The 22,261-nt window shown below is 35.8% G+C and overlaps 1 protein-coding gene across 3 annotated transcripts in view; it reads right to left on the reverse strand.

The window, feature by feature from the left end:
- Nucleotides 1-22,261, reverse strand: part of FAM172A (family with sequence similarity 172 member A) — a 407,295-nt gene that overhangs the window by 16,257 nt on the left and 368,777 nt on the right. The window contains exon 10 of one of the 3 annotated variants that reach the window (XM_029942614.1): nt 7,230-7,370. The exons of 1 other annotated variant lie outside the window; for it this stretch is intronic. In XM_029942614.1, coding sequence (XP_029798474.1) covers nt 7,237-7,370 — 134 coding nt within the window. In that variant the 3' untranslated portion in view covers nt 7,230-7,236. Of the gene's footprint in view, nt 1-7,229; nt 7,371-9,631; nt 10,947-22,261 lie in introns of those variants that run through there. One more of the 3 variants, XM_029942612.1, reaches the window with a different exon arrangement.

Genomic DNA, 22,261 nt, shown 5'->3' on the forward strand with positions numbered 1-22,261 from the left:
TAAAATATATAAAGTGGAAAGTGACTTGAACCAATTCATAGGACAGCTTTGCAGTTATAATCTACCAGTAATGGAAAACTTAATGCTTCCTCTCTTATCCACTTAAACATGATGTCACCTTCAAGTATCTCTAAACCTACAGTGTGATTTTTGTTTTCTTTCTGCCCAGCACTTGATTCTCCTTACAATACCAGAGTGTGTAAGTGGCCGTGATGAACAGGTGGTAAGTTTCACCTTTTACACTTAGTGACCAATGCACAAGGGAAGGGGCAGGAAATGTGGTTGGACTAAGGTATTTCCATCACTTCTCCTAGAGAAAATGACTCTGTGGGTGATGTCACATTGCTCTGCGGTACAGAGAAAGGCACACTGTTTTCAAATGGCTCAGTGGTGGGCAGTAGCAGTAACAGGACCACACAGCCTCAAAGGCGGCAAGCAATGAGCTGAAGGAGAGTCACAGTGCCCCCTCACTTCCTGCCCAGTCGCTGTTCAACTCGTTCTCTTCTTAATGTTTGTCATAACACAACAGTTAACTAGCAACTGAAATCATTTATTTGTTTCTTTATGTACTAGCTTTTTTGGCTTGCTTGTTAATTGTCCATATGTTCTGACTAAAATGTAAGCTCCCTTGGGTCAGGAACTTTGCTGTGGCTGCTGCTGTGTCCCATCACAGTGACTAGAAGAGTGCCTGGCACATATCCACAGTGTGCAATAAACATGTGTTGACTGACTGACTGACCGACTGGTAAAGTCTTCTTTAGGAAGTTAAGAATTCAGTAAATGCTGAACTGAATTAAAAATGAAATACAGATATCTTCTTACCTTCCAATGTTGCCTTTTCCAGAGAAAAGAATATACTATTATAAAAAATTTAAAAAATTTAAAAATTATTTAAATGCTTTTCAAAAAAATATAGGTGATAGGGTCCAAACACTATAAATGATAAGATAATGCAGGGTTTTCTTCTCATCTGCTGATAGGTCTACTATTCTCAGTAACTCAATCCCTTGAGTAAAATGATCCTAAAAAATGATTATTAAAAGATTCTGGAAATAAACATAATTTTAACTGTGTATTTGGTTAAAAATGAATTTGCTGCTGCTTCATGGTTTTTGTATTAACAGGACTCTCACTAAAAGGAACTATTTCTATGCCACAGAAATAATTCTAAGGAGTCATATACAATTCAAATTTAGTTTGGAAAAGTATGGTAAGAAAAAAGACAACACTGTTCATTATTTTGATATTTAACATATTTTTAATGATTTTGAAAAAATCATATTTAAACATATTTAAATAGATTTTGAAAAAATACAAATGCCTACACATTTTTCTTTTGTTTCCCCCCCCCCCAAAAACCAACACTATCTATAATGCTATATGGCAGATATTTTGAAATTTGTCCAGGGATGCAGCTTTAAGCCCTTGAATAATCACTTACATGGCACAATGAAAAACAAAACTCACAAATTATATCATTATTTAGTCCAAAAATTTTCTAAGTGCCTATATACCAGACACTGATGGATAGTGGCATATAAAGAAAAATAAGACACAGGCCTCATCCTTGAGATTATAGTACTGATACCCCCTCGGAGAGATCCAAGACATACCTGCCTTATTCCAAACTGTGCTTTATGGTAAATTTTATAAAAATGAAATCCCAATGTTCTGTGAGAAGTTATATTTGGATGTATAAATTCTGCCTATAATGAAACTGACATTACATTACAAATTTTCTAATTAAACTGAGAGACTATTTCTGCTATACTGTAACTTCAGCACCGTAAAATAATATGGAGAAGCCCTCTGCTAAAAACAATAGTAACTACATTTGCTATATACAACATGTACTGTTATCTTAAAAATGATCTTTCTCATTTCTTCATAGATTTTTAGTAAAAATGGCTATTATCTACCTTAGATAAGTATGAGAATCCATATAACTTCTTCTCTGTAAAGACTGAATGGCCATCTTTGGTTATAGTAAATTTATATTAAGTTGTGGTAAAAATTAATGCAGTCTTCTGTAGGAGGCTCATCCTTGAGTCATGACAATGTTCTACTACAGGCATTTATTTTATTGTATTATTTTCTCCATTCTCTCCTCACAGGTTGTTACTGGTCATCAATATAAAAGTTAACAATATCAGGAAGACACATTTAGGAAACAATGCTATTTTCAATCCCATCAAAAAGAATATAATACTTAGTAATATATTTAACTGAGGAAATAAAATAACTATACACTGATAATAAGACACTGATGAAAGAAATTGAAGACACAAGTAAATGGAAAAGTATTATATGATCATAAATTCGAAGAACTGACATTGTTAAAATGTCCATACTTTTCAAAACAATTTATAGATTCAATGCAATTCCTATCAAAATTCCCAGAGCATTTTTTCACAGAACTAGAACAAACAATCCTAAAATTTGTTTGGAACCATAAAAGATTCCAAAAAGCCAAAGCAATCTTGAGAAAGATGAACAAAGCTGGAGGCATCATACTTCCTAATTTCAAACTATATTACAAACTTATAGTAGTCAAAAGAGTATGGTATTGGCATAATGCCAGATATATAGTTATAGTTCATACGAACAGAATAGATAACCCAGAATTAAATCCATGCATATATAGTCGAAACTTTTTGACAAAGGGGCTAAGAATATAAAGTGGAGCAAAGATACTCTCTTCAATAAATGGTGTTGGGTAAACTGGACAGCCACAAACAAAAGAATGAAACTGGACTCCTCTCTTACACCATATACAAAATCAACTCAAAACGGATTAAAGTCTTCAGCATAAGACTGGAAACAGTAAACCTTCTGGAAGAAAACGGGGTGAGCTCCTTGACATTAGTCTTGCCAATGATTTTTTGCTTTATCAAAGCAAAGGTATCAAAAGCAAAGATAAATAACTGTAACTATACCCAACTGAAAAGCATGTGCACCACCACCACCACCACCACAACTCAAAAAACAAAGACTAACTAAACAAATCATTAGCAAAATGAAAAGGCAACCTATGAAATGGGAGAAAATATTTGCAAATTACATATGTGATAAATAGAGGTTATAAAAAGGTGCTGCACATCACTAATCAACAAGGAAACCACGAGGCAATACATTACACATGTTAGAATCACTTTCATCAAAAAGACAAGAGATAAAAGTGTTCACCAGGATGTAGAGAAAAAGGAACGCTGTGTACTATTGAGTAGAATATAAATTGGTAGAGTCACTATGGAAAACAGTATGGAAGGTCCTCAAGAAATTAAAAGTAGAACTACCAAGTAATCCAGCAATTCCAATTCTGGGTATATATCCAAAGGAAATGAAAACAGGATATTGAAGAGATATCTGGACTCCAATGATCATTGAAACATTGTCCACAATAGCCAAGATATGGAAATAACCTAGGTATCCATCTACTGATGAATGGACAATGATATATATACATATACAGGGGAATATCATTCAGTCATGAGAAAGAAGGAAATCTGGCCATTAACAGCAACATGAATGGACTTTGAGGGCATTATCCTAAGTGAAATAAGCCAGGCAAAGAAAGACAAATACTGCCTGGTATCACTTAAAAGTGGAAGCTAAAAAAGTCAAACTCAAAAAAAGAGAGAGAAGAAAAGTGGCCAGGGGCTAGGGTTAGGGGAAATAGAGGGAGGTTGGTAAAATGATACAAACTTTCAACTACAGAATGAGTAAGATCTGAGGATCTGGTCCTAATATGGTGACTATAGCTGATAAAAACGTATTATGTAAATGAAATTTGTTAAGTAAAACAAATATTTTTACCAAAAAAAGATAAATATTCAAGGTGATGTATATGTTAATCAACTAGATGAAAGGAATCTTTTTCACTCTGTATATCAAATCATCATGATGTACACTTTATTACTTTTTTTTAAAGTTTATTCATTTCTTTTGGGAGAGAGAGAGAGAGCACATGTGCATGAGTGCAAGTAGGGGACAGGCAGAGAGAGAGAGACGGCGGGCTCATGCTGTCAGCATTGAGCCCAATGAGGGCCTTGATTTCATGAACACTTGTTATCATGACCTGAACCAAAATCAAGTTGGAGGCTTAACCAACTGAGCCAACCAAGCACCCCCATGATGTACACTTTAAGTGTCTTAGAATTTTGTCAACGATAAATAAATAAAGCTCAATAAAGCTGGAAAAAATAAAAATAAAATATTAAAAAAATCAACAGTGTAATGCTAACTTGATTTTTCTATAAATATGTTCATGGAAGACATGGCCCATTATGTTAGTCAGTGTTTCTTGGATAAGAATGCACATGTTTTCATTTGATTTTAATTTCAACCAATATTTTTTTCTAGGAGATGGGGATATGGTGATTAACAACACAGATGTGGCCACTGACTTCACGGAGTTTACAATCTAGACACTAAAGTTTACAATCTAGACACTAAAATAATTTCATAAATAATTGCTTGTTTACAAGTAAATATGTGATGATTACTGTATTATTTATTGCAAGGAAACTACTTTTTCAGAAAAGTATATATGCTTTTGCTTTTCAAGTGAAGATATTGTCAGATATTATTTCCTTTCCTGCCTTGCCTATAAGGAGGCTAGAGATAAATCTTAGGCTAAATTTATATAATTATCACACCACAGGTTGATGGACAATTATCTTTATATCTAAGTAGTTTCTGATATTATAAAAATCTTTACTTGAATGATTATGTCATGTATATGTCTTATTCCCTGCAGGCTAACCAAAGAAGTACAGAGCGGCAGGGGTGAGGTGTGGACTAAGCTATGAAGCATAAAGAAAAACAATTACATTTTCTTGAAGTCTTATTTCAAGACTTACGTTTGAATCAGAATTGTTCCATCTATCTACAGTGTTGTGTAAAACAGTATAAAATTATTTTAGAAGCTCCAACTCAGAGTTGTCTCTAAACCTGAAATGATACAAAAAGTGGGTGATATTAATTGCCTTTAGCCCCCTGACAGAATCAAGGGACTCAGTAAAATTTCAAGGAAGTACCATAGAACATATCATGTTAAGAAATCAGAATTTCATAATCTTTTGAAACTCGGCAGTACTTTAATAGTGCTCCTAATAGTGCCTAACACTTGGAAGGATTCCACAGTTTGGCTCCTATAAAGTGGTTTTTGACAGCAAATGTGCAGGAACCAGAATCTATACTGAAACTTGAATCTGAGCCACTTAAACATCATGATGTTGCCCAAATGTGAAGTGGTTTCCATTGGCAATACCATAATATCTTCTCACTGAAGCATGAAACTGAGTTTGGGGGATATTTAGCTACCAAAAGAAGCAGATATTATCTAAGCCTTGATCAGATAGAAAAAAATTGAAAATGACTTCCTGGCATTCATTCAGTGGAAAATGAAGACACGAAGAAGCCAAATAAAGTTAACAGTTCTAAAAAGAGGCTAGAAATTGTGGTGCTCTAGAGTCTTCCTCATCACTGCCATGCTCTGTGGTGCCAACGCACGTTCACCGGGCTCTCAGCATGTGCAAAGCACGATGAGAGGGGCTTTAGTTATAATAGTCTTGAAGGTCATGGGCTTTTAATTTTTTTAATTTAATTCCAGTGTAGTTAACATGTTATGGACTTTGTATCACACCTCCTTGTAATTCCTCGCGCCTGGCACAGGGTTTCTGAAGATAGCAGAAATTCGGTAAAGCTGTATGGACTGCATGAATGTGACTGCACTGGGTCGGACCTGTAACTGGGAGGTAGGATGGGAGTGGCTTCCTGCTTGCAGAGGTTGCTATCTTAACCTCTTTGCACTGTTTCTACTTAGGACAGTGTCTAGCACATAACAGGGATCTAAAAATAGACATCAAACAAAATGTGCAAATAATTTTATAAAAAACATTTATTGAGCACTCACTATGCTTTTGATGACTTACTACATTGAAGTCTCACAACAGGAAAGTGCTGTTATCATCTCCATTTTAGAGATGACATAGCTAACATGTACAGGGTTTGGGCAACTTGTCAGTTACCCAGATTATGAACTTGCGGAGGTAGGATTTGAAGCTGGGCAGTGTGACACCGTCTCTCACTGTCATACTCTGTGTATACAAAAATAAACCCTCCTGTAAGGTAGCATGTGTTACGGGCCCACTGAATGGCAGAATAAGTCCTCCAACTTTAGACTAAGAAGTGACTACTGAGGACTGGGTAGTAGGAACAACTCAGTGAAGAAAGTGGAACATGAGGTGGGTTTTGAAAGAGGAACAGGTAAGTACTGGGCGAGGAAGAAGATAAGTGAGCAAAGGGGTGGATGGAGATGCGTATGCTGTACTCGGAGATAAGAGACTTGTTCGGAGAGAATGAAAGAGGTGTTGTAGGACCATAGCAGAAAGCCTAATTAGACATTTAGCAGGAACAAGAGAATGAAGGACTTATGATTTTGGATTTCATTCTTTAGGCAGAAGCAGAGCCAACAAAGTTTGATTGTTTGTTTAATAGAGAAAGAGGTGTAAAAAGCTGCTTTGTAGGAAGATATGTTGGATATAAAGAGGCGTGAGGGCTTAGGGACCAGGAGGCCGGTTGGGTGGAGGTGAAGAAAACCTGGACTAAGAGCGTTGACAGTGGCAATGGAGAAGAAATTACAGATGAAAGAGAAAGGAAGAACCAAGAAAACATGACTGCCTTGACAATGGAGAGAGGGAAGAATCAGTACCTGTGTAACAAATACTGACACGGTCACTGTCAGAAAAGGGGATGTTTAAACAGAAGAGCTGGATTTTTGCATATTAGTAAATCTAAAACTCTTGATTCCTTGAGGTTTACGGCATTTATTAGTCAAATAACTTAAACATTTGGTTACTGTTAAAGCCAGGAACTGGGCCCAGTACTGCTGACAGAATGGTGAGCAGGAAAGATTATGGTCTCTCTTTTCACAGACCTTAGAGTTTATGAGAGAAGAGAGGCATTGAGTAATTATAATAACACTGATGAGTTTTATGATGGTGATGAAATGTAGAGTATTACGGGACCATATGGTAGGAGCATAATAGAGTGTGGTCTGAGACTTCCTTGAGGAGTGACATTTAAGCAATGGATCATGTTAATAGTTGGGGTAACAGTCTCCGTATCAGGGAGTTAACCTGTGTTATATGGGAGTTACCGGTTGTATGTATACTAGAGATGTCAGTCATAGTATCTGCTCACCAACCACACCTTGTAGTGCAACTATATTTATTACAGACCTGTTTCAAAGGACAGCAGCAGGGGCCACCTTTTTCGCCACATAAGCCTGCACCTTTCATCCACAGCTGACCAAACCTGGCACAGATACTGATGATCTAAGTGCAGCCAATTCATAGGACCAAGGTCTATGAAATGAAGCAAAGAGATGAGAACAAAAAATAATTTTCTTAAGAATCTGAATGGAGGAAACCAAGCTATTGGGGAGGGACAGGAGCTGCAGTAAAGTCTGAACCAGACAAGCCCAAGGCTATTCATTTACCAAAGTTCTGAGAGGACAGAAAGAGTAAGAAAGAGGAAGAAGCTGGTCCATATATAGTGAGTAGAGGAATAATACAGAGAAACAGGGATTCCTCTAGAGAAATATATGTCTCATGAGAGACAAGTGGCAACAGTAGGTGCTTTGTATGGTAATACTAATTGTCAGGGACCTTCCAAGGATAAGACAATGCATATCTTCACATACTGTGTTCATTTCACTTTAGAACAACATTCACAAGTCTAAATGGCTTAAATTACAATTTATGTATAGAATTCAGTTATTATATTCTCTGTACAAATTTTCCTTATTTATTTTTTATTTTTTAGAGAAAGAGAGAGTTGGCAAGAGATGCAGAGGGACAGAGAGAAAGAATCGCAAGCAGGCTCCATGCTCAGTGCGGAACCTGGCGAGGGGCTTGATCCCACAACCCTGGGGTCATGACCTGAGCTGAAGTCAAGAGTTGATGCTCAACCAACTGAGCCACATAGGTGCCTCTGTAAAAATCTTTAGCAGACAAACTATAAATTCAGTCTAAGCTAGCTGAGTGGATTTCTATTGCTTGTAGACAAGAGGGCTTAATTAAAACATTATCTTCTCATGGATAAAAGGAAGCTGAAAAGGAGATACTGTGTTGAGTTCAGCTACCAGGGTAAAAAAATTATTATATATAAAAACAAATCTGTTTGCTACCTTTAAATGTCTTTAATTGTCATAATTATAGCATGCCTATCTCAACACAGATGCATACGATATATTCTTAGGAAAATTGTTACAACTGTTCATACTCAAGTGATATATTTGTATGCTGTACACCATACACATATACATGAAATACATTTGTATATACCTAACTAAATATCAAGCCATCAATTATACAAATGTACAAACACAATTATATGACTTCCTTACAACTCTATGTGCATGCCAGGAACACTGAGATGATGGTCCTGATGTAATTATTGTCTCTCTCCCCACAGCCACATTGTGTATCACTGGGTAGACAGATGAGATTAAGCAAGTCTACGCTTGGTAACATCATCTTTTGAGTTTTACCCATACTCTCTTATTCTGTCAGTCAATCTCCTCTATTTTTCTCAACTGTACTTTCTCTATTCTCTCTCTTGGTTAAAACAAAATTATAAACAACTGTAGTCACGTAAGTGATAAAAACAATTAGGCTATCTGTGCCAAGCAGTTTTTATAGGCTAAAAATAGGCACTTTTTTATAGTTACCATTTGGGACAAGGGTAAGGTAGCTGAACTAGCATTTCCCTTACCCTGAAAGGAAAGCTCAAGGTTACCTCTTGGTTTTTCCCTTTCCATTTGGCCTAAACCCAGTGAATTACTTCAGCTTAAGAGGAGATGACCAAGAAAATTAGGAGGAAATAAGAAGTGATTTTTTAATTGGACAAGGGAAAGGGATAAGTAGGTTTAACATATACCCATCTCTCCTGTGTTCCAGGCAAAGGAGGCTGTGGACCAGACAGTGCAGAGAAAAACTTGCCTAAGGGCATTTATGACAGAGGAGAAAGACTGTCCTCCCACCCCTGAGCTGGGCTTCAGTGGTGGGAGTGAAGCAGACACAGAAAGGAGAAGGAAGCAGATATCACCCTACTGTTCAGGCCTTGGTGATAAGGAAATAAAGATAATTTACATATGGTTAATTGTGAGTATACTCAAAACAGTGGGTTATTTTCCTAATGGAATAGTGAAAGTTGCAATGAAAAACTGTATCTTTTTGTCCAAGTGAAAGGAATTTGTTTCCAGATATAATTTCTTCAACAGTGAAAAGAACTTTTTTTTAAAAAATGAAGGTAATATTTTATAATACTAACTGCATTATTTAAAACTCATTTAACTATTACTATAATAGAGGAAAGCTTACCAGAGGGGCCATGAATCAATAATGTTCTGATAAACATCAATTTAGTAAGGTAGGCATTATAAAATATGTTCTCGTGGTTTCTAACATACTTTAAAAAATAACATTGATCATAATGTGACAACATATATACATAACATGAATTATACAAATAAATAAAAGCTGCAAAGGTAGATATATCAGCTCTACCCTTCTGACACATATTATAAGACCTTCATAATAAAAATAAAAGAAGACTGAAGGCATCGTATCATTTTGGGATTTATTAATGCATATCTTAGTGTTTTTACACACACACACACACACACACAAGGATTTACCTTATAAATTCATTTCAGCTATACACTTCGAGGGTTGATATAATGTGGTAAAAAAAAAAGCGCCATACCTTTGTTTACCTCCTTTAATAGTAAAGATAATAATGAAAGCATCGTAAGAAATTTTATTTTAAAGAAAACCAACTGAGTCACAGGTAACAGATCTTGCAGTTTCTGTAAGTATCCAATTTCCGCATAGTGCCTAGAGGCGGCTATGTGTACCCAGCAGCATTTTACATCCATCTAGTTTAATAGGATATGTTACTAAGATATTATCTACCCATGGTTGACAACAAACTTGGACAACATCCAAGTTTGAAGAAATGAAAACACGAGGTAGAAGTAAAAGGAGATAGACGGGAGCCAGAAACATGGATGGCAGCAACATAAAAATACCAGTTCCAATTTCAAGAAAACACAAACCAGTTTTTCTTATTTAGAATGTGAGATGATAGAACAAACATGGGACAGGTACATGGTGTCCTGTTACAACAGAAGTATCTTCCATGTTAGAGTTTATTTTACACTGAAAACTGCAAGTAAATAATGATAAGACATCACAGCATGTCTGATAATCTGTGACAACAATTCTAATGCTGTCATTGTAGCCACCGGAGAAACCTGCACATACTGAGCGCTGACCCACCGAACCTTTTATCTGCCTGTGTACTCTCCACAGGCCAAGCAAATAAAGGCCAAATGATAATTTACACATGAATCAACTTTCTTTGCAGCACAGGCACCAGAGATATTTCTTTTCTCTGTTACTGAGAGAAAGGCAGCCAGGTCTAAGCTTGTCTCACTAGAAATCATACAAGTGAAACAGTGATTTGCAGGAAAATGGCAGATCAGTAAAGGGAAGCTGTTCTAAATGTGTGATAAAAATGGCAGCCACAAAGGACTAGATGAATATTTAGTTTGAAAACAGGCCTGACAGTAACAATGAGTCTTTATCCTATTCAGAACAGGTAATGTCATACAAACTGAAATGGAGATACAATCCTGATAGAAGATTACATAAGATACCCGAGTGGGAATCTTTAACGATTTCAACCTTCATTTGAATAAATGTACACTCATGGATCTTTGACATCTAGCTCTTACTCAGAGTACAGATAGTTATTTCACGAGAATGATATGTAGATGGTATATTGCCCACTTCGATAATGAGAAATAAATCAGTCAGGATGATTAAAAAAAGGCTTGTGCATGAAAAACGGGTACACATTTTACACCCTGGAACCTGTAAAGGAAAAAAAAAGAGTATTTCTCTTCAACCCAGACCCCTTGGTGCATAGGTCAACTTTCACAAATTCATTGAATTATCAAAATACTGCTATAGCCTTTCTTACAGGAATGTAGTAATGAACAATACTTTTCCTGGCTCATTTACCAGGGGAATGGAGATTTATTATTAAATTTGTGTTAATAGACCATTCCAAAGATGATTATATAATCTTCTAACAAATGATAGGCACTAACTAAGTCAATACAATTCATTTTTATTCCCTTATTACCACTTTTGCAGCCTTCGGTTTGCCACATTCCATCCGCCCCTTGGAATGCCTACCTTCCTACCCAACAATGTATATCCTTGATTTCCTTCAGACTTGGTTTACAATTCACTGTTCAGGAACCTTTAGCTTAAAGCTCCAGTGTTAGTGCAGTGCTTAGACATAGAAGACCATTAGTAAACGCCGTGATATGCATGGACTCTCAACATGTGGGAACAGGCCAAAATCTTAAAAATCAACTTTATTCATGAGCTGTAAGTATAAGAACTGTGATCTAATTTGTGGTTCATAAAATGAAATTTTGAAGTTTTGTAGGGTGCAGAAATGGATCTGTAAACTCCGTGCCACAATCCATACTCCAAGACAATGCCCAAAATAGTAAGTGTTACGGGATTAAGTCGTATCAGTTCTTGGTGATGAGTTACATATGCCAAAAATCCTGGCAGTGAGCAGGGTTTTTTTTTTTTAATGTTACTTAATTGTTTCTCTCTACTTGTATAGTTTGAATTTTCTTAAACCTTTTCAACTGCTCCTTTACCTCTTTGTCCCTGAGGTTGAAACCCTCTTTTGCTCCACCTCTCTTCTCAATTACCTATTCATTTCCCTACTGTCTGGCTGTTTAGTAATTTTTGAAATCAAAATTAGCATTTTCCTTACAGTGAAAACTTCTACTTGGTAAGAATCATATCTACTATTTTTACATAACTACAACCCTTAAAGTGTCTCAGATAGTGTTAGCCATCAGAATATTCTAGAGAACTCAATAACACAGGTGTAGAAGTAATGTTCCTCAACATAACAAAGGCCATATAGGACAAGCCCACAGCTAACAGCATACTCAATGGTGATATGCTCAAACCTTTTTCTGTAAGATCAGGAACAAGACAATGATGTCTATTCTTGCCACTTTAATCAATCAGCATAGTACTGCAAGTGTGAGGGTAATTAGGCAAGAAAAAGACATAAAAGGAATCCAAATTGCAAAGTAAATCTTTTTCTATTTTCAGATGACATGATAATATACACACAAAAGACTCTAAAGACTCCACAAGAAAACACAATGAACTAAATAACTAAATTCAGTAAAGTTGCAGGATACAAAATCAATATATAAAAATCAAGTTGTGTTTCTACATACTAACAACAAACTACCAGTAAGAAATAAAAAAATATCATTTACAATAGCATCAAAAGGAATAAAATACTTAGGAATAAATTTAACTAGGAAGGCAAAAGATTTTTACAGAAAAAACTGTGAGACACTGATGAAAGGAATGAAAGAAGATGCAAATAAATGAAAAAAAATACTGTGTTCATAATTTAGAAGAATTTCTATTGTAAAAACGTCCATACTACTCAAAGCAATCTATAGATTTAATACAAGCTCTATAAAAATTTCAACGGCATGGGGTGCCTGGGTGGCTTAGTAGGTTAAGCACAGGACTCTTGATTTCAGCTCAGGTCACGATCTCACAGTTTGTGAGTCTGAAACCAGCATTAGGCTCTGTGCTGACAGTGTAGAGCCTGCTTGGAATTTTCTGTCTCATTCTCTCTCTCTCTGCTTCTCTCTCTTTCTCTCAAAAAAAAAAAATTGAAGGGCATTTTTCACAGAAATAGAAGAAACAATCCTCAATTTTATATGGAACCAAAAAGACTGAATAACCGAAGCATACTTGAAAAAGAAGAAAGCTGAAGGCATCACACTTTCTGATTTCAAAGTATATCATAAACCTATTGTAATCAAAACAGCATGGTACTGGCCTAAAAAAAGACACATAGATCAATGGAACAAAACAGTAAGTCCACAAATAAGCTTGTGTATATATGTCAACTGATTTTTGACCAAGGAACCATGAGTATACAATGGACAAAGGATAGTATCTTCAACAAATGGTGGAAGGAAGACTGGAAACCATTATCTTGAAAAGTTATATATATTCCCACGTTCACAGAGACATTATTCACAATAGACAAGGCATAGAAACAACTAAGTGTCCACAAACAGATAAGCACATCCAGACAAGTGGTCATATATATATACATGTATAGTACTGAGCCCCGAAAATGAAGAAAATCATGTTATTTGTGACAAAGTGGATGAACCTGGAGGGTATTAACGTTAAGTCAAATAAGCTAATCAGAGAAAGATACATACCGCATGGTATCACTTATATTTGGAATCTTAAAAAAAAAAAAGAGGGGTGTGTGGGTGGCTCAGTCGGTTGAGCATTCCGCTTCGGCTCAGGTCATGATCTTGCTTTCATAGGTTCAAGCCCTGCATCAGGCTCTGTGCTGACAGCTAGCTCAGAGCCTGGAGGCTGTCTTCAGATTTTGTGTCTCCCTCTCTCTCTGACCCTCTCCTGCTCATGCTGTCTCTGTCGGTCTCTCAAAAATAAAGAAAAAAACATAAAGAAAGGAAAGAAAGAAAAAAAGCAGTTGAATTGCCAGAGGCTGTGGGGTAGGAGACACAGGGAGAAGCTGATAAAATTACTACATAAAAAAACGACAAAGACCTTTTGAGAGATGCTTACTGTTGAGGACTCTTCAAGATATATTTTTGAAAGTAAAGTCACAATTTACCTATTGATAGTCATTCTTATATTAAGCCAAGTCACAGATAAATTCTTAAAACAGCTCTGGCACACTTAAAGGTAAATTTCATGACCACTAGATATGACAGCCCGAAATGTCACATTTAGTGAACTCAAAGGCATAAAGTTTGGATGACAAAGAAAGAGCAAAGAAAGACTAAATTAGAATGGTCATGATTGTATCCTTGATTTTATGAAATCTTTGAGGAATAACCTCAATTACTAAATTTCTCATTCTATTAATGTTTTCTCACAAGTAGGTTTACTTTTGCTTTTTTTGTTATGAAAAAGTTACCCTAATTTTCAAAGTAATACAAAAATACTGTATGGACTTGATGTTGTTTTATTTGTAAGGCATAAAGGACTGTGAACTGTAAATGCAAAGCAGCTGCATCTCCCCATATATAAAGAAGACAAAAGAACAAGGGTAAGATGCTGGCTGGCAGAAACTTTTAAAAAGCAACATGGGGGAAGAAATGAGGACTTTCCAAAGTACAAAACAAAGCCAGACAGAAAAGAAAGTGTAAATTTGAATCAACTTAATTCAGTTCATTTAAGGTGCTACTTAATAGGGGTTTTTGTTTGTTTGTTTTAGGTTTAATAACAAGAGACAGCAGGTGTATAAACCTAGGGATATCCCCCAACTTCATTTCATTATGTACTATGCTCTTCGGCAGCATTACATTTGGTAAGACCAGCTTCTTATCAAAGTCTTCTCTCCTGGTCTTATCATTCATCCTGTTCCCTCCGTATTGATCATCAGACGATGAAAGAGACAATGGATAGCTTTACTAGTGTCAATATATACAGGAGACATGGATAACATCTACTCAATCTACCTGGTCTGTCGATCTGCCGTGTGGGAAACTGGATTGGTCTATAATTTGATGTTCACAAAAGCGAGCTGATAATTGCAGAGAAATTTGTGATCCTCAAATGTTTCGATAATGATTTTGAATAACATCAGTACTTTCTGAAGTATCTAAGTTAACTTGATGGGACTATAACTTTAGAAGTTATCCCAATTTACATCTTTGAAGTAAAGCACCAAATCTGTTCTTTCCTGATTCAGGTTTTCCTTATTACTGCTGAGCTCCCAACATAAATAATGAAGCTAAAATCCACTCCCCCAAAGCAAGTAACCTTGTTGCTTAGAGTTGTGAACACATGAACAAAATACCAAACACACGCACAAAGTTACCTATAAAAAGGTGATAAAACTCACAGGTGAAGGATATGGTTTCCAGCCAGCTGTACCATAATATTAAAATGGTAAAATGACAGTCATGGAAGTGGGAATAACTAGTTAGAATCTAGGAACATCTCTTCTTCATACTTGACTGCCAAAATGTATGAGAGGCTTTTTCAAGTATGAATGGGGCTGACTAGGAAAGAAAAATCCTTTTTGCAAAGGGTTACTTAGTCACTGGGTAAAGAAGGAACAAACAGACTTTCTACATTTGTTAGGCAACAGTAAGCTGTGAATTCTCTCTCTCTCTCTCTCTCTCTCTCTCTCTCTCTCATCTATCTATCTAACCATCCATCTATTCATTAGAGACAGAGAGAGAGAGAGAGAGAGAGAGCAAGCGCGAGAGCATGTGTGAGTGGGAGAGAGGGACAATGAAAGGAGAGAGAGGATCTTAAGCAGGCCTCATGCTCAGTGCAGAGCCAATGCAGGGCTCAATCCCACGACCCTGGAATCTCGACCTGAGCCAAAATCGAAAGCTGGATGCTCAACTGACTCAGCCAACCAGTTAATATTGGTTAATAACCAATAAATTGTTATTAAAATCCTTTAATAGAGAAATCAAGGGAAAGAGAACTTGGTTTTGAAGTTATGTGCTGGGGCTATTGAAAAAGTGTCCATCACAGTGGCCAACAGTGGATCTGCACCCTTCACATGAAATCTGCATTGTTTAGAAGTGGCCAAGTTTGAGGATATACAGCAGCCCATGTTAGTCAGTGAGGAGCTTTATAGATCCTTACATTCTAGTCAAATAACTTCTAGTTCATATTATGAGTCTCATGTGCTGGTAAAAGAAATTTTAAAGTTGCATGCATTTGCTGTTTTTCTTTCTTGCCATGAAACCTCCCTCTGACATCTAGAATACTTCCTTAAATAAGTGTTTAAAGATAAAAACAGAGCATGGTTAAATGCCAAAACTTTACTTGTACTTTTCCTTCCCAGACTTGTTCCTTTCCTAGAACTTCCTACTCTCAGTAAATGACACTGCCCAGATGTTTAAGCCAAAAATCTAGGAGTCATCCTTCATCCTCTGTATCACTTCACTTTCCATATCTAAAGGATTAAGACATGCTGGACACTTCTTCCTATCTCTACTACTACCATCATTCAAGCCACCATAATCTCCTGCCTAGGCTACTGCCACAGTTTCCCAAGTACTCAGCTGCTTACATTCTTGCTCTCCTACCAATTCATTTTCCCTCTAGTAATTAGATCCTATCACTCTCCACCTTGAGAATCTCTGCCGGCATCCTGCTGTACTTTGAATAAGAAAGAAATTCACACTCCATCCAGGTCTACAAGTTCCTGAACTGGCCCTTGCCTTTATCCCCTCCTTGCTCTACACGGTTCACCAACACTTGCCTTCTTTTTTGTTCCTTTCTGTTTCCTTGGTCTGCGTAGAGTAAATCTGTGGGTCTTTAAGACTGATGAATTTACATCATGGTAAATTTACATGAATTTCCTGAGGGTCAAGGAAATATACTTAGCATAACTCAGGCCCACACACCATGTCTGTTAGTTGCACTTAGAAATGCCCTCGTGTCATTAGGCACATGGAAAGAATCAGATTATTTTGAACCCCACAAAGCGAGTATCCACACAGGTATAATTTAAAGTACCATTTCATTCTTTATTTATTGTAATTAGTAATGTATAACGAGTAATACAATGTTATAAACATAATATGTCTTATATACATTTCTATATGTATAAAAATTATGAGTTTAGCAAGGGACAGACTTCCTCAAGGACTATAGTCTTCTGTTTATAATGTAAGAATGAAATTATGAGTATACACTTCACAGTGCTGAAAAGTTCCATGTTACTTTCAATTACAGTTGTACTATTTAAAATAACTGTACTAAAAATTGTACTAATTTTTTTTCTTCCTTGGCATTTTGTAAAAATGCTGTATAAAAAGAAAGTAATTTTCTTCTGGCTCCTCATAGGAGCATCCGGAATGCCACTGTTTGAAGACTTTCATTGTGATACACAAAATGCTGACACTGATTATACACTTGAAAATGATGAATTGTTTTACTCATTAGTATGGGAAGCATTATAAGCCCTTAAAACAAGGCATTTTACATAGATTTTATCTGACAGGACATTAGTAATTTCGAACCCTCCAGAATCTTGAAGAAGCCAAATGAATCTAAGAAAATAAATATGAACTCTCATTATTATTGTTGTGTCAATTGTTACTGGGTAATAATTGTCAATAATGATTTTACTATTAGTTTTGTATGTAACTAAAAAGTACAGAATATAAAGAATCGTAATAGAGAAATAGAAACCCTAGCATTAGTATTTTGTTAAGTAAAGAATGAAGATAAAAATTCAAATGTAAAAAACTAATTTTGGATGATGAAGTAAACTAAAGTAGAATTACAATGTTAATTGAGAAACTGTTCTGAATGGCAAACAATAAGAGATCCTCTCCTTAAAAGGACTCATCTCCACTAAAACCTTTATGTGTAAGGGCGCCTGGGTGGCTCAGTCGGTTAAGCATCTGATTCGTGATTTTGGTTCAGGTCATGATCTCATGGTAAGCACGGAACCTGCTTGGGATTCTCTCCTCTTCCTCCCTCTCTGTCCCTCTCCTGCTCGTGCTCTCTTTCTCTCTCTTTCAAAATAAGTAAACATTAAAAAAACACACAAGACCTTTATGTATAGTGGAACCCATCCTCAAATTTGATTAATAAAACAGAGGATTTGTAACTCTAATCAGAGTTATATATAGTACTAAAAAGTAAAGCAAATTTTGGTTTATATAAACAATCTTTGAAAACGTGGCAGGTGTTTCTTTCCATAAATCTCGAGGTGACTTTGCAATTTTTCAAACAAGCCTATACAGAATAAGAGACTAATGCTGAGGAAAAATTCCTCTTTAATATGTATGAACTCTTTTTAAATTTTCAGACTTACTGGTTGGTGGCTGAAAGAAGTGATCATTTAAACTGCAATTTTAAATGAGAGGAAAGAGAAGAACTAGCTTGGAAAAAGATCAAGGTATGAGGTAGTATGAAGAAAAATAGACATGTTAAGAGAGATAATAAAGCTCATTATTTCAATGGAAAGATCTGGTAAGTACATCGGTACAGTAGCAAACAAGGGCTACAGAGATAGCAGTTCTGAGGTAGAGCCAAGTGAGTCTTGCTCAGAATCCGTTTATTTTACTATTCCACAGATGGGTCTAAGTCATGATGAGAATTACCTCTAAATCTTAAATAAATATTTTATTATGTCATTATCAATTGTTGGTCCTCTTAATAACACAATCTATTTACATATGAAAAATCAAACCATTCCATGTCTCTTCCTGGATCTGGCTTAGGCATGACAATGTTCACTAATTTTAAAATAATGGGACTAAGAACGATATGAACCAAAGGGTTAACTGCATTTTTAGGCAGTGGTTTCAGAAAAAGGAGTGACAAAAACATTGTTGTATACATCAATGATATTCTAGTGCATATAAAGCATTTCTTAAGATAATGAGGAAAAGAAGAAAAAAGCAAGGATAATGAGTAAGGAATACTTAAAAAAAAAAACATAATGACCACAAAATTTATTGCGGAATTAAACTGTGTTTAAATTGGAAGAAAAGAGAATTTAAAAATCTCCTTATTTACACTTAAGCTATGAATTGCAAATTTGATCCAGGCATTAGCTACTATTAATCTTTAAATAATTAAGAAAACGATAGAAAATCACAATATGATTTGACTCTTTTAATCACATTACCAGAAGCTTAATGTTTGATTATAGACTATAGAAGTTATCCTGTCTTTTTCATTTCTACTCGTTCTGTCATTTTAGCCACTGCAGAAACTGAACCAAATAAAATAAAAATTCATTTTGTTCACTAATATCAATATACATGAAACATATTTGTCTCTAGATACTGAAATGTAATACTTTTCTAGTACTATCTGATAAAGAAAAGCTTTCCAAAATTAAAAGAGTATCTTTCATTTTCTTTTAGTTCCATTAAGGTTTTCTACTTTATCATCTGGGTATACACAGCCAGTAGGAACCACATTTTAAGTGTGAGGGAATTTTAAAGAAAATAATTTAAAAGGGGATGTTGTTAAGTAGCACTAGTCTCTGACACTGATGGTTTTGTTTTGGGATACAGAATATAAAACCATTTCCTCAAGATATTTTGTGCTCAGCATAAAATATTTAAAATGTCTCATTTCCAAGAGATCTGGTGGGAGTTCATGACAGATGTGTTATTTCTTTCTTTTTTTAAAAAAAAAACAGCATTATTTTGTCTAATTAGCACTGATGATTTACCCATGGCGGTATGAACTTATTGAGAGGAAAGAAAAGTAGACCAGCTTCTTTGGAGAAAAAAAACAAGAATGGGTAAGAGGGAAGAAAGGCACTTTTTTTTAAAAAGGTATTTTGCAGCAAATGCCCACAAATAGCCCACAGAGAGTTCATTTATTTATGCATCACCATATGATCAATCTGATTGCCTTTAGTCTCAAACAGAGAAAACCTTGGTACAAAGCATTCTCCAGGTGTTAGTTTAGGTTTGCCATTATTTCCTATTTATAGACTCTGTCTAGTAAAAGAAGACAAATTACTGTAAGTGGGGGTAAATGTGATTAAATGAGTCCTCTGAAGATAAGAGGGTACATGGACAAGGGTCATTAACACAAGTGACCTCCCTTTGCCCAGACCATATTTTTATTTTGTAGATTTGAAAAACAAACAAACAACGAACCACAGAGCAAGAATAATTCCTACTAGATATATCCAAGGAAAAATGTATCCTTTTATCCTAATAAGCATTTTCATGCATTTGCAGTATTTTAATGACACACTGATAATGCCCAAATAGTCATAGAGCACACGAAGAACAATACTGGAGAAATTATTCATCCTAGAAAAACTAACTGGAAATACTGAAGAAACGTAGTTATAATCAGACAAGATATAAGGGCCAGCATGTAAATTGGCGGATACCGAGATCTTCTGATCAAGTGAAAAGTTTAAATTTGTAAAGTTTCAATTAAAACATCTACACTCTTTCTTCCACCTGATTGTAGCCCCATATGGCAAGGTCAGCCCTTTCAGTGAACAAACAGCTCAGTCGCCTCCAGTGTAGCTGTTATCTGCCTCAACAAGGGGAGACATTTGGCACAGCCTAAAGCTGGGGCATGAACCCTGGCTAAGCTTAAGACATTTATCTGACAGCATCAGCTGACACTCCACAAACACATTTGCTCTCCATGACCTCAGAGCATTCGTGATTAATCAAAAATGTATCTTGGATCTTGAGAACAAGCTACAACCAGGCACACACAAAAAAGAATATGCTCTCGATCTCGCTTATCGACTCAAGGGGTATATTGAATTTAGAAATAGCAAATAGAATAAAATGATCAATATGTTCTCACTTGTCCATGGAAGAGCAAACTTTATCCCTCAAGCAAAAGACATTGATCATGTAAATGCTTCAGAACTGCTTTCCAACTGAAGAAGGTAAAATGTACATGGCTTCTTGGGGGTAGGGAAGGAGGCCTACCAAAGAGGAGCTTTTGCTTTAACTTAGAAAAAAAAAATCTATAGCTTAAAGACATAGAGCGTATGTTTGTATGTAGTGTGTTTTACTTTTAAAACCTGTGTGTTCCGCTTAAAAACCTTTTTTTAGTATCATGTTGCCAAATGTTCTTAACAAAACATTATGAAACAGACTTTAAAACTTAATGAAGGAACATTATTTGTACAGAGAAAACTCCCTGTCTCAATTTAAATGAAACACAGTTATAACATATCCCCTATGCACTATTTGCAATTTATAATTTATGTCTCTTGGTTCAAACGCCCTATTTTCTGCAGTCATCTGCTAAGTAATATGATTAGCATGTGAATATTGTACTATTCTGCTTCCCAACACAGTATAAATTAGTCTATTTTTATTTTCCTTTTTATATTTTTCACTTTAATAACAACACAGAACTCTAATTAAAGCAAAGGGAGACAAAAGTCATATGCCCCACCCTTGATACAATGAAAATGATTATTATTATTAAAAAAATCGCTACAACTGAACTTATTAAATCCTATTTTTGCCTGGTTACCCACTGGTTAGGTTACAGTTGTTCACGGTCCTATGGCAGATCGTTCCACTAAGGAACAACTACATGTCCCGGTCCCTGTCGGCATGGCAAGCAAACTTTCATAGCATGTGCTCACTCTATAAAATGGTGATACTAATTAGAAAATATAAACTCATGCTGAGACATGATATGAATCGGCTTTATGTATCTAGTAAGCTCACAGCAGTACTAGATTTACACTGTTGTTGCTTTAAACTAACACTAAACAGAAAATTCAACTTCTAAATTTGTACCAGAAGAGAGCAAAAGTGATTGAGTTGAAAAAACAAAACCTCAGTCCCTCATTTTAGGTTTCTCCTTTAAAACGGTTTCCTGTGCACTTAGAGGTTGCCCAGCACTCCTCTCCCATATGTTTACCTAACTTAAATTCTTCAAACATGAATTGCAAGTACCAGATAGCACAGCTGTATGTTTTGACATCCATGGTGAAAATGAGCAGAAAATCTAACTGTTCCATATCAAGAAGTATTTTTACTAGTGCTAATGTGCCTTAAATACCTTGTTCCACAGATGAGTGGCCTGGCACCTGCTGCATGAGAAATAGCCAATTACTGTTCAGTGTCTCTAATTTTCTGATTCAATTAGCATGCTTCAGAGCTTTCCAGTTTAATTGCAAACTACTTCACAGTTAGCTCTCTGATTAATCATTGCCCATCTGCAAGCCATCGGAAAACTTAGTGGAACAAATTTGTGTACTTTGGAATGCTGGGAGCTTAGCAAATCAAACTTGTTTTGGTATATAAAGCTTTAATTTTGTTTGCCCTTTTCAGCTGCACTTGTGAGAAGCTCTGTTCTGATTAAACAGGAAGTCCGGACAATAATATGCTACATTATGCATATAATTACTGTAAATACAACCGAGATTGTAGAAACATCATTTAAGGTTAGGCACTAACATGAATGGAGAAGGAGGTCAAGAAAACACATTTGGAATCAATTTCTTTCCATTATGACCAAATGTAAGTATCGAAAAAAAAAAGCTGTGTGACACACAGTGATGTCATTGCAGCACCTGTTCCCCTGAAGGCATTTTAGATTCTGGCTTTTCATGTATTCATAAAATCTTTCTT

This window comes from Suricata suricatta, chromosome 6, assembly GCF_006229205.1.
Source record: "Suricata suricatta isolate VVHF042 chromosome 6, meerkat_22Aug2017_6uvM2_HiC, whole genome shotgun sequence".
Classification (NCBI taxonomy): domain Eukaryota; kingdom Metazoa; phylum Chordata; class Mammalia; order Carnivora; family Herpestidae; genus Suricata; species Suricata suricatta.